Source organism: Ictidomys tridecemlineatus, chromosome 6, assembly GCF_052094955.1.
Source record: "Ictidomys tridecemlineatus isolate mIctTri1 chromosome 6, mIctTri1.hap1, whole genome shotgun sequence".
NCBI lineage: Eukaryota > Metazoa > Chordata > Mammalia > Rodentia > Sciuridae > Ictidomys > Ictidomys tridecemlineatus.
The window spans coordinates 49,825,888-49,838,759 of record NC_135482.1 but is presented as its reverse complement, the minus strand read 5'-3'; the positions used below and the strand labels follow the sequence as shown (position 1 = coordinate 49,838,759).

Here is a 12,872-nt window from a genome sequence, read left to right as displayed (position 1 = left end):
AAAATCAACTCAAAATGGATCAAAGGCCTAGGAATTAGACCAGAAACTATATAGAACAAGCAACCACTTTCTCAATAGGATCCCTAAGCTCAGGAAATAATGCTAAAAGTTAATAAGTGGGATGGCATCAAAGTAAAGAGCTTTTGCACAGCAAAGGAAACAATTAAGAATGTGAAGAAAGAACCTGCAGAATGGTAAAAAAATCTTTTTTAGCTACTCTTCTGACAAAGGATTAATATCTAGAATATATAAAGAACTCAAAAAACACTAAAACCAAATAACCCAGTTAACAAATGAGCAAATGAACTATACAAAGATACTTCTCAAAAATAAGAAATACAAATGGCCCAACAAATATATGAAAAAAAAAAGTTCAACATTATTGGCAGTTAGGGAAATGCAAATCAGAACTACACGGAGATTTTATTTCACTCCAGTCAGAATGGCAGCCATCAAGAATACAAACAATAATAAATTCTAGAGAGGATATGGAGAGTAAGGAACACTTTTACACTGTTGGTGGGATTGTCAGTTAGTACAATCACTATGAAAATTCCTCAAAAGACTAAGAATGGAACCACTGTACCCTCAGTATTTAGCCTAAAGAATTAAAGTCATTAAACTAGAGTGATCCATGCATATCTATGTTTATAGCAGCATAATTCACAGTAGCCAAACTTTGGAAACAGCCTAAGTATCCATGAATAGATGAATGGATGAAGAAAATGTGGTTTTATACAAATGAGGTTTTATTCAGTCATAAAGAAAAATGAAATTATGTCATTTGCAGAAAAATGGATGAAATGTGAGAACATTATGTTAAGCAAAATAAGCCAAATTCAGAGGGTCAAGGTGTTGCATGTTTTCTCTCATATGTGGAAGCTAGAGAGGAAAAAGGAAAAGAAAGGTTGAGGGGAGGGTATCCTATGAAAATCTAAGGGAGTTCAGTAGAATAGAGGAAAGAGACCAGGTGAGGGAAAGGGGAAATACTGAGGAATGCTGATGGCCAAATTATATTGCATGCATGTATTATTATGAAACAACAAATCCCACCCTCATGTATAGCTATAAAGTACCAATAAAAATATGGAAAAAAATTTTAAAAAAAGTTCTGACAAAAGTTTAAAAGCTTGATAATATCCTCTGTTGATAAGGCTATAGGAAATAGACACACACTTTGCTTGTGAGAGGTTAATTACTATATGTTTTGTGACAATTTGTCAGTATTTGCCCAAATCACGAATGCATATATCCTTTGCCTCAGTGTTTCTATCTTTATGGATTATTCCATAGATTTATTTTCATACATGCAAAACACAGTATGTATAGTATTATTTATTGCAGAATTGTTTACTATAGTATAATATTGGAAACAACTCAATCAGGTACCATTAGCAGCTTGATTCCATAACATAAGCTGTATATGTACAATCTGTTTTTATGTCAATATGGAAAAATTTCTTCTATGATTAAGAACAAGATACACAAGAATATGTATAATATGCTAATATTTTTGCAAAAAGAGGAAAAAATTAAACTATGTAGTTATCTTTGCATATTTATACCTAGGTAAATGAAGACTACATAAGAAACTGGTAGCAAAGATCACTTGTGTGAATTAAGTGGGGCAAGAACTGGGCAGAAGTTGGCAGGGATGGAAAGAAGTCTGTAATTCATATAATTATGTAAATATGTCATTTAAACCATGTGACTGTATTTACTTCTTTGAAAATCACCACTATTTTCTTGGACTGTTTCTTTTTCTTCTTGTCTGTTTTCCAAGACGACATGGTAAGGTGAGAGACAGTGATGAGGAGAATGACCCAGATGATGAAGATGCTATTGTTGATGCAGTAGGGTGTCTTGGACCTTTCAGTGGGCTCCTGGCACCTGAACTGCAGAAGTACCAAAAGCAGATGAAAGGTAAAGAGGCTGGCTGTTGATGACATCATCACATGTGTTGATCCCTGTAACAAGGGGAGTTATCATTGGGTCTTACATGTGCCTCAGTAATTCCCGGAACCTGGTTATTGACATTGAAAATAATTATTAGAAATACTCACAATCAGGGCTGGGGATGTAGCTTCTGGTAGAGCACTTGCCTAGCATGTGCAAGGTAGGCCTGAGTTCAATCCCCAGTGCCACAAAAACAACAACAAAAGAGCAAAAACAAAAACCAAAATCCACTTTATTATTTGATGTGATCTCTCTGTATTGTGTTTTGCATACAGAACATACCTCTTTTCTTTTTTTTATGATGACTGTTGCTTCCCATTAATCTGATTCAACTTTGTGTGCTTAGATCTTTAGAACAAAGCCTGGCATATAGTAGGTGCTTAATACATCCATCTGAGTTTAATTGAAATCCATCATAGACTGGCTTCTCTTCCCCTATGGGACTAAATCTTTAACCCCAAAACATTATGGTAACCTCTACTTTAATTTCTTGAATTATCAGAAACTCTTTATTTCATAAGATGCTCTGCTAGATTCTTCTCCTTAGCTCAGGATTTCTAGTTGCAAAGAGTCAGGCTTCATCTACCAGTTCTAGTAGTTCTTCCCTCTGTAACAAAACAGAACAAGTCTGCTCCCCCTTCTATCTTGACATGTCTTTAAATCTTTTAGGACAGCTGTCATATTCCCCAAAGCTTATCTTTAAGACTCAAGTTCAGAATTCCTTCAAGCATTTCTAATGCGATATGATTGCAGGCCTTTTAGTATTCTCTTAATCTACCTCTACTGTTCTATAATTTGGTAATGTCCCTCTTAAAATGTGGTGCTCTGGATCAAATGCTATGTCATGTTTACTTCCTGCACAGAACAGACTTCCTGTGGTCTGGGCATTAGCAGTGAATGAGCTCTTTGGAAGTAGTTGTGGTCTCCCCACTAAGTTCTTTCCTATTTGATGGCAGCTCTTCCTTAGGATATTTATTCTACCTCTTCTGGTTGGAAGTCCATTTTCTCTGTTCACAGAAGATAGAGATATACTGAAAACAGAGACAGAGGCACCTCTGCAGTCTCTGTGCCATCTGCTAACTTTGTACTGCCTTCTTTTTTTGTACTGGGATTGAACTCAGGGGCACTTAACCAATGAGCCTCATCCCTATCCCTTTTTTGTATTTTATTTAGAGACAGGGTCTCAGTGACCTTAGGGCCTTGCTAAGGTGCTGAGGCTGGCTTTGAACTCTGCTTCCCTAACTGCTGGGATTACAGGTGTGCATCACTGTACTGCCTTCTTGAAATCATGGGGCTCACCTTTCATTTTTTGGTTCTTATTTAGAAGGTGGTGGTGGTGGCTGCTGTTGCTGTTTTGGTGTGAGTTTTGTGTATTTTCCCCAAGCCTCAGCTTGTTTTGCATTTGAACCTGCCTAATGGCTGCATTCACACTGCTTTGAGTGTTTGTCCGTGGTGTGTGCTGTCTTTCATCTTTTTGAATCCAACAAAATTCCTCTTGATTTCGGTAAAGTCCTCCACCCCCTTTCTTGTTACCTGAATTTCAGCTTTTTATTTCAAGATATGGAACTATCTTAAATATAAGTTTTTGACTATATTTCTGTAGTCTGGGCCTTTGTTCTGTTTTTCTGTCTGTGCATTTTTGTACTCCAGGATGACACTATCATTTTCTCCTAAATTTTATCATTAGTCTTTATTATTGACTTTGTTCAAATTAATAGTTCCCCTTTTAATTTTCTTCTCTTTTAGGAAGAGAAGGGAATCTATGAGATGTTCAGCTTTTATCTGAAAGACATTCTCAGCAGATATTAGGATAGCTGAAATCTCTCAGTCTTATTTTAGGTGGTTCCCAGTTCAGTTTGACATATTGTGTTAGGAAAGCCTGCTTCTCTCTCTCCTGCACAGACTGTGAGTGTTTTCTCGCTACAGTAATTGCCTGAGCCAAAGGTCCAGATTATAGAAACACAGCCAGAAACTTGAGCACTAGTTTAAAATATTGATTTCATGTCTAGAAACCAATTTGGATATAATCACAATTTTATTTAAGGGACAACTCTGCAAGTTGTCGATGTCACAGGAGCAGACACCACATCACGTAACATGCATAGTAGACAGGAAGTGTTTGCTAAATGAACAAAACATTCATTTCTAGCAGGTACAGTGTATTTTTAATTTAAGGAAGATGTACTCTTAATGAATGTCTAAACTCTAGAAGCTGTCAATCCCTTATAAATCCTCTTGCAGTTGTATGGAAATCTGCACAATGATTTTAGACATCTGGTGGTATATCTTTCTAAGGGGATTTTAGAAAATCACATTGACTTTTATCTGGAAGCAGTTGTTTTATGTCTGTATAATGAACAAAGTGGTAACAAAATCAATGAACCCACACAGCTCATTTCGATTTCGGCTAATAAGTAAATAAGGACTGGACAACATCTAGTCATTTTTTTGAGGTTTACAGTTTCCTGAAATACTATACTGTGTTTTAGTGTAATTAAGTCCCATTTAATCCTGGTTCCTCTCCACTGACCTGCTCTTTGTGTGTCTTCCCCGAGCGCAGAACCAAATGAGGAGCAGAGTCTGAAATCCAATAACATTGCAGAGCTGAGTCCAGGAGCCATCAACTCCTGTCGAAGTGAATACCACGCGGCATTCAACAGCATGATGATGGAACGCATGACCACAGACATCAGCGCCCTGAAGCGGCAATACTCGAGGATCAAAAAGAAGCAGCAGCAGCAGGTCCACCAGGTGTACATCAGGGCAGGTAATGGATTCTTTGAGTCAGTTTCAGTTCCATCTCAACTTGTGCAACAAAGGACAAGAAACCTTCGGAGGGCCTCAGAATTACTAACTGGTGCTCAGTTTCCGTGAACTTAGCTGACAAGACACAATAGCATATTTAGCATCTCATTTAAAATTTTTTTTTTTATCAGGCTCTAAAGAAGAAAAAGACCATGGGTTCTTTTTAGGCCCTGAGAAGCAGGCAGTCAATGGTACTACATCTTTACTCTGTGGGCTTGTGGAGAGGGGTTTTACAAATGATGAGAATGTTGCAAAGTCACACAATCCTTGGACTTGAGGAATCTTAGGAATTTCATGCATTTGAAAATAGAATTTAGTCATTGGTGTGCTGGTAAATTAAACTATACACTAGTCATTTAGGTAGTAATATAGCAGATGTTGTCATCAGGGGAAATGGAAAAAAAAAGCATCCATTGATGAGTTAGCAGTGTCTGGGGAATGTATCGAACAGTTATAATGCAGATGGAAATGCTCTTTTCCAAGGATTGTCAGGCTTCATCTTTTTTTTTTTTAATTCTCCAAATCTCAGAAATCTGCTTTATTGTTTAATATATGCTGATTTGGGAATGGGTTTTCTTACTGTAAGTGAATATCCCAATGAAAATTGATGTCTGCCCAGAATTAACTGCGATATAAATGGCTTGGGAGCATGTGACTGCTCTGGCACAAAAACTGAATTCACCTTCCAGTTATCAGGAGGAAGAGGCTGCACTTGAAGCATTAAGAAAGCAATCATGAAGGAAACTAGCAATGATACTATTTTAATTTTTAAAACACTGGCACACCTGTTTTCTTATTTTTTCTTAAATCTCTGAGGAAGCCTTAACAGTTGTCCTGGGTTTACAGCTGTAACGAGCGGTCAGGCCAGGGCTAGAGCCGAGGTGTTCTGATTCATCATGCAGTCCTTTTTCAGGGCACTGTACAGATCTTTGGGTGGGATAGTGAACAATTGCTGTTGGATGTTAAATTGATTCAGTGACTTGTGCTTTTGTCAGGGAGTCAGAAAATTGTGGTGTACAGGCCATATCCTGCCCATGGCCTGTATTTATGAATACAATTTTATTAGAACACCAGTACACTCATTTGCTTACATGTTGAGGCTGCTTTCACACTACCTTGGCTAAAGTATTTACAATCTGGTCCTTTACAGGAAAAGCTTACTGTTACCTGCTCTAGATCATGGTTTATGTGGTTCTTCCGCAGGGAGGATTCTTGCTCAGATGCCAAATTCTACAGCATTGGTTCTGAAACTTAGTGTGCATATCAACCACTTGGGGCTCTCCTGTTTCAGTAGGTTTGGAGGGCGGCTGAGATTAGGCATTTCCAACAAGCTCCTAGGTGATGTGGGTGCTGCTTCTGGGTAGGGCCCACACTCTGAGTAGCAAGGCTTTAGAGGAGATGACACATGATATGGTTAACCACGCAGGAGGAGTGATGAACCTCACCTGGAGGCAAAAGACTGCAGCTTCTGAGACTTAGTGGAAAGAGGTGGTTGCAGTTCTAGCTTCCTGGTTTAGGGAGGATAGGAAATTGATGCCTTTTCAGAGTTTTGCTTTCATGGAGAAATTGGGGGTTATTTGTTATTTGCTGGAATGAGTTGTGGGTTGGGAGTGAGGGGGAGCTTAAGGAAAGTAATGAAGATTTGGGTTGAAAGGAATGGTAGAGGAAAAGAAAAAGATTGTTTGGCATCATTGAGGACCCAGCAAAATAGAAAGTCATGAATTTGAAGGGCTCTGTTTCAGGAAGGAAAATGAGGAATTTGGATTGAGGGTGGGAGTTTTGTCAGGATGTGTGATAGAGGCAAAGGGAGGTCTGGACTGTGGGGTACCGGTGAGACAGTGGTCAAAAGATCAGTCTGGTTTCTAGCAGGGTGGGGTGCAAGTGAGACAAAGATACATGAGAGATTATGAGAAGACCGAGGTATCCAGGAACCGGAAGTCTCTGTGGCTCAGTACCGGGTATAATTAGATTGAGGGCCTAAGAGCTAGAAGAGTCAAAGAGAGGAATATTAGAGTTAAATATTTTTCATGTAAGGCAGAGCTGGGTAATAAGCTTTAAGATGGATTTGGAGAGGTTGAGGAACTATGAGAATAGGTAATGGTTGGGCCAGTCACAGAGACAGTAAAAAAAACAAAACAAAACAAACAAAAAAACCCAGAGACATTAAAAACAACAACAACAAAACTGTTGCGGTAAGTAGGACATGAGATGAAGAACAGACAGTTGTCAGTTTTCATTAAAGACTGAGGTGTGACCAGAGGTATATGACAACAGTAGAGAAGAGTGGAGAGAATTGAGCCAGATGATGTGGATGTCAAGGTAGAAGGATGTCCATACACAGATGGAGGGACCTTCTCCAGACTACTTCTGGCTGTTACCACCTTCCTGGGGCCTTCTGTGTTTAATACTGTATCAGAAAGGGAACTTGATAAGAGCCTCTGGAGGAGGTACCACACTAGCTAGCCACAGTGCTCTCCAGGAGAACAAAGCTCTTGGTGCTTTCCAGTTTGCAGTTGGCTGTCAAAGTCCATTGAGACACAGGAGTGGCTCTTTATCCTTAGGTTTTCATCTCAAAACCCCTCAGTGCTTTTTCACCTTGGCAGCGGTGATTCCACTGCAGTTTTGCTACCTTCTTAGCATCTCTCTCACTTCATAATATGCTGTGCATTCTCTTCTTACCTCGAAGAAGCTGACAACTGATTATCCATATGGTCATAATGTTTGTCGAATTATTTAAAAAAAAAAGTTTTTCCCAAGGTTTTCCAGATCTAGGACCTCTGAGGTTGTTCCTGAGAGCAAAAGCTGTCTGTAAAAGACATTAGAGAGTCTGGGCTGTCATGAGGAATGATGGCTCGGCAAAGTCCCTGTAGTTTTAATTTATTTTTTGTATCCTCCCCCTCCAGTTTCTGCCTCTTTGACAGGAGGGAAATGGGCACCCCAGACACTAGGGTTGAATTCAGTTTCTGCTGCCCTCGGTCACATGGTTCTGGAAAGGGCTCGGGGAAGACCTCCGTGTGGTCACTCTAGAGGTGGGGGGTGTTTCTCTGCAGTGTGTTTCAAACGGCCTTTCACCATTTCTTTCAGACAAAGGACCAGTGACCAGCATTCTCCCATCTCAGGTAAACAATTCTCCAGTTATAAACCACCTCCTTTTAGGGAAGAAGATGAAAATGACGAACAGAGCTGCCAAGAATGCAGTCATTCACATCCCTGGTCATGCAGGAGGCAAACTGTCTCCTGTCCCCTATGAAGATCTTAAAACAAAGCTCAACTCTCCATGGCGAACTCACATCCGAGTCCACAAGAAGAACATGCCGAGGAGCAAGAGCCACCAGGGCTGTGGGGACACCATAGGGCTGATCGAGGAGCAGAACGAGGGCTGTAAGACCAACAGCCTGGGGGCATCAGAGGAGTTTTCCTCCAGGTGTGCAGCCCCCGCTGCAAAAGAAGGCAGCAGCTCTGAAGGTGGCATCGGTAGGACAATTGAAGGACAGTCTCCAGAGCCCGTGTTCGGGGACGCCGATGTCGATGTGTCTGCGGTTCAGGTGAAGTTAGAAGCCTTGGAACTGAACCAAAGGGATGCTGCTGTTGAAACTGAGCCCAAGGTGCACCCGCCCTGCCAACGGCATGTTCCAGAGCTACCTGATGCCCCCGGAGAAATCAAAGCCACCAGCAAACCTCCCCAAGGCAGCCACTCAAAAACCCCCATCTTTAGCCCTTTCCCCAGTGTGAAGCCACTGAGGAAATCAGCCACTGCCAGGAACTTGGGATTATATGGTCCAACAGAAAGAACCCCAACCATGCACTTTCCTCAGATGAGCAGGAGCTTCAGCAAATCCAGCGGCGGGAATAGTGGCACTAAAAAACGATGATGTCTCCTGGCCACCGTGCTGGACTCGCCTCTGCGCGCTGTGTAAGGGTTCCAGCTGCACCCGTCCGGTTTCATTTGCCAGTGAAGCTGAATAAGGAGGTTCAGAGATGAGCAACAACATTCCATAAAACTGGGAATGGAGAGTTTTATGATGGAACTGGAGTAGGGATGTTTTCTCTCCACTGGAGAACTGATGGAGTGGACTTTCATGACAGAATTGATATTGTGGTTTTAAAGTGTGAAGTTTTCCCAATTTTTCCTTGTGAGCTATTTAGAAAAGATTATATCTAGACTGTTAAGACTTCTTTTGTCCTGTCCTGAGGGCCTTTCAGGATCCCTGGGACAAAAACCCCAAAACCTTCCAGTTCTCTAGGTGTTACCCAAGCATGCACACACCAGTTTGCTAGAACAGAAAAACTGTAAAAAGAAAATAAGTTTCTCATTTACAAAAACTTCCTGATTTTCTTCTTCCTGCTCTATTGGGGGTGGTGGAGGGGACGTTTTGTGCGTGTGGATTTTCCCTCAGTACCTGTCTCCAAATTGTTTTTTTTTTTTTAATTCTTACACTAAAGCATAGGAGAAAAATTGGTAACTTTTCTGTTTCTACTGCCAAATGAAGAAAACCTTTAATCTGTTAAAATTTAGGTTGATAACCAAATTGAAGGTTATATGCAGAGAACAGAAGTTAATATGCATTAAACAGTCACCTTGAACTGCTTGCTAATTCCACTCAGCTTCCCCACCCCAGGTTTATTTTCTCCTCTCCGGAAGAGCATGAGTCCTCAGTGGTACAGAGGACTCAATGGCTCTGCAGGGAGGAGCTTCTGCATCCTCAGCCATGCAGCTCATTTACCTACCAGCTCTCCATGGCAGGTGCACACAGCCTCTGCTCAAAAGCCAGAACATAGCACCTGCGACTCTGTTACTTGAATTTTGTGCTTTTTTTTTTTTTTGGATTGGAGTACTTTGTTACTTGAACACTGCCGCCTTTCTCTGGAGAAGGACCCAGTGCTTTCTAGCTCTCTCTCACCCACTCCACTCCTGCCCTGGTCCCAGTGGGTCAGAGATAGCACCTTTTGTCTCCACTATGCATTTGGGAACTCTGAGCCACACAGAGGTGATATAGCACTTCAATTTACTCGAGGTAAATACTTCGGTATTCCTTGTGACTTAGCCACGTGGAAACTTAGCCAGTGCAGTAGGTGGGCTTAGTGCTCTTTGTGCACAGATAACACTGACTACAGAGCTTGAACCAACCAAGACTGGGAAGCCATTCACACTCTCTCCTGACTCCAAGGCTCCAAGGACTTCTCTCTAGATGTTCAGGTCCTGTGATGATGTTTCAAAAAACCAGCTCTGACCTCTTTACCCTGAAAAGGTAGTTCATTTTAAAATGCTTCACGTCCCCACCCTTTGGCTGAACAAATGGATCAGTCCTCAATCCCCTTCTCCTGACCAGCATTGGAAGAATGGATTGACATCTTTATCTTCACCTCTGAAAGACCTTGGCATGCTTACAGGAATATTGTTGATGCCATGAATATGAATTTGATCTAATTGGTTTGCTAATTCTGAAGCCAAAGCTATAATTGTAGAGAAGGTTTTTTTTTTTTTTAACTAGGAGAGGTACTGATTTTTATAATAAGATAGAGTGTGGTTATGTGGACTTTTAAAAACAGAAAACGTAAGAATGACATATACCATGAGAAAAGCCATTTTTTCCCCCTTTGTGGTATTTTTACTCCCAAAGGAACTGAAGATGGGAAGCATGACTAACAAGTGATTGCAGTTTGAGCCTTGAGTCTGTGCCATCTGCATGCAGCTTCTTAGCAAGCAGCTACACCCACAGCCTGTTTGTTTCCCTGGGAAGGGAGTGGGTGGAGAGTCGGGCTGACTTTGCCTACCACCCCCAGGAATTGAGACCCACTGCATTTAACAAAGTTAAGTAAATGGCATGATTTTCTCCCATCTGTTAAGTTTTGCAGATAAGAATGGTTCCACCTCTTTCCCCTCCCCCCAGTCCCACATGCCTCACAATGGTCACATTCCCCTTGAAGGTTGTTCAGCTTGAACAGGGAATTGTTCTTTCTTCTCAGGAGTCGGATCGCTGTCTCCTGGTTGGGGTTGACGGGTGGTGAGGGGGAGCTGTCCACCGGCTATCTTAGTGTTGGCCCTATCACGGTCTCTTCTCACTCACTCTGGGGCTGGCCTTCCTGAGGAGAGGACAGATAAGCTGGCACATGGTTTGGGATAACTATTGGTTGGATGAATGAGCAACTGGAAGGGTGACAGTCCTTTGAGGTAAAACTGACCTTGTCAGAATTTTTTAAATCCAGCAGTTTTCCTGTTAAAGCACTCTCTACCAATAAAACATGCATGCCTGGTACCAAGTAATCACGATGTGAATCCACCAACTTACGAGTCTTGCCTACTTTAGAAAATAAAGAAATGTGCAGTAGCCTCTACCACTCAGCATGTACCAAGACCAGTACGGACTTGCTCTCTTCCCCACGTATTGGACTGTATGCAAACACCAGAAGTTCTTAATGATTAGCAGTTCCTTTATTCTAGATAAGTCTACCCTCTCGGCACCTTTTCTGGGAGTCAATTCTGCACCTCAGTCCTCTTTAAAAAGCCTCCAGATGATCTAAACCTAGTTTGTAATGTTGACCTATGGGCTGTAACTGTTTAAAATCCTGTATTCCTGTTTTTTTTTTTTTTTTTTTTTTTTTTTTTAATTTTTTGGTCTCTTTTGTCCTGAAGAGTTGTACTGATTACAAAGACATATGCATAAAAATTCCCATTGTGTGGTGGTGGTTGCATTTTCTGTCTGAGTACATGCATGAAACGCTGTGGTGACCTTTCCTCTTCTTGTCACTCCCTCCTCTGCTCCCACTTGGTCACGTGAACCAGGGAACCAGCCCAGTGAGGTCTATGTCCCCCCAGTCCAATCACTGGGTTGCAGGGTATCCGTGACCCATTCTCAACTTGGCAGAATCACTGGTTCCTAAATGTAACTAAACAGGATGTGTGTGTATTTGTGCGTGAACATATACGTGCACACATGTAGATTATCCTTTAGACCTACCCTCTTCCTTTGTTTTAATAAAATAGAACAATAAGAATCCAATTGAACTTCATGGTCTTGAGGAGTCTAAATGAATAGAGAGTTGTGACCAAGTGTGCAGCTGCTGCTGTCTCCCATTAGAATCTCTTTACGTTTCTGAACTACTTTCTTTGCTGTCTATAGCAGTCATTTGAGGTAGTATTTAAAGTATGTTATTTTTCCTAATCAGAAAAGTAATACATCTCTTAGAAGATTTAGAAGACACAAAGCACAAGGAATCATCGATATTCTGGCATAGATATTTCTAACACATCCTAGTGTGCCTGTGTGTGCGTGTGTGTGCACAATTATCTGCAAAAAAATGTATGTTGAGCATACTAGTTTTAGCTGTTTTTCCAATAAATTCTTTTCTACAGCACCATTTTCAGTGATGTGTTCTTGCCAGAATACACATAATCAATACTTTGTTGTCAAACGGGTTTTCTGATTGTTGAGGCATTGGGGAGAGCAGTCTCATAAATGCATCTATGTACATAGCCTTGCTTGTTTTCCTGTTACATTCGTAGAAAGGGAATGTTGGGGATCCAAAACGTGTCCATCTAAAAATATATGTATCTTCATGGTACCATCCTTAAAAGCTGAACTTACAGGAAGTGAAGGCAGAAGGATCACAAATTCAAGCTCAGCTTGGGCAGCTTGGCAAGTCACCGTCTCAAAATAAATAATTAGATAAATAAATAAATAAAAGCACTGGGGATAGGGCTGTACCTCAGTGGTAGAATGCTTACCTAGCATGGGTGAGGAGGCCCTGGTTTGATTCCGAGTACCATGAAACAACAACAATAAGACAAAACAGAAACAAGCAAGCAAAGGATATTGAGTTTATAGATTTCTTTACATCCCGGAAGATGCCTCTCTTCTTTCCTTTAAATTTTTTTTTTTCCTTTTAGAAATTCCAGTGTTGAAGTGCCTTAACGGTATCCTTAAGATTTTGCTGGGGTGTCTGACAGGTACTTTTCATCATAAGGAAATTATCTTTTTTGAAAGTTTTTTTTTAAATCCACAATTGTTGAATTTTGTCAAATGAACTCTAATTTCATCTTTTGAGAGGGGAGTAGTGCTTAAGAGTTGATATCTTGAACCCAAGAAAAATGAAGTGTGAAATGTTCCAAT

The 12,872-nt window shown here is 40.8% G+C and overlaps 1 protein-coding gene across 5 annotated transcripts in view; it reads left to right on the top strand.

Annotated features, from left to right (window-relative positions):
• The window catches only part of Tbc1d30 (TBC1 domain family member 30), an 87,382-nt gene extending 75,262 nt beyond the window's left edge, over positions 1-12,120 (top strand). For 3 of the 5 annotated variants that reach the window (XM_040280376.2, XM_040280374.2, XM_040280377.2), the window contains 4 exons: positions 1,784-1,923; positions 4,517-4,723; positions 4,893-4,952; positions 7,846-12,120. In XM_040280376.2, coding sequence (XP_040136310.2) covers positions 1,784-1,923; positions 4,517-4,723; positions 4,893-4,952; positions 7,846-8,633 — 1,195 coding nt within the window. In that variant the 3' untranslated portion in view covers positions 8,634-12,120. The remainder of the gene's footprint in view (positions 1-1,783; positions 1,924-4,516; positions 4,724-4,892; positions 4,953-7,845) is intronic. The other 2 variants (XM_040280375.2, XM_005328697.5) reach the window with 1 other exon arrangement.
• The last annotated feature ends 752 nt before the right edge of the window (positions 12,121-12,872 follow it).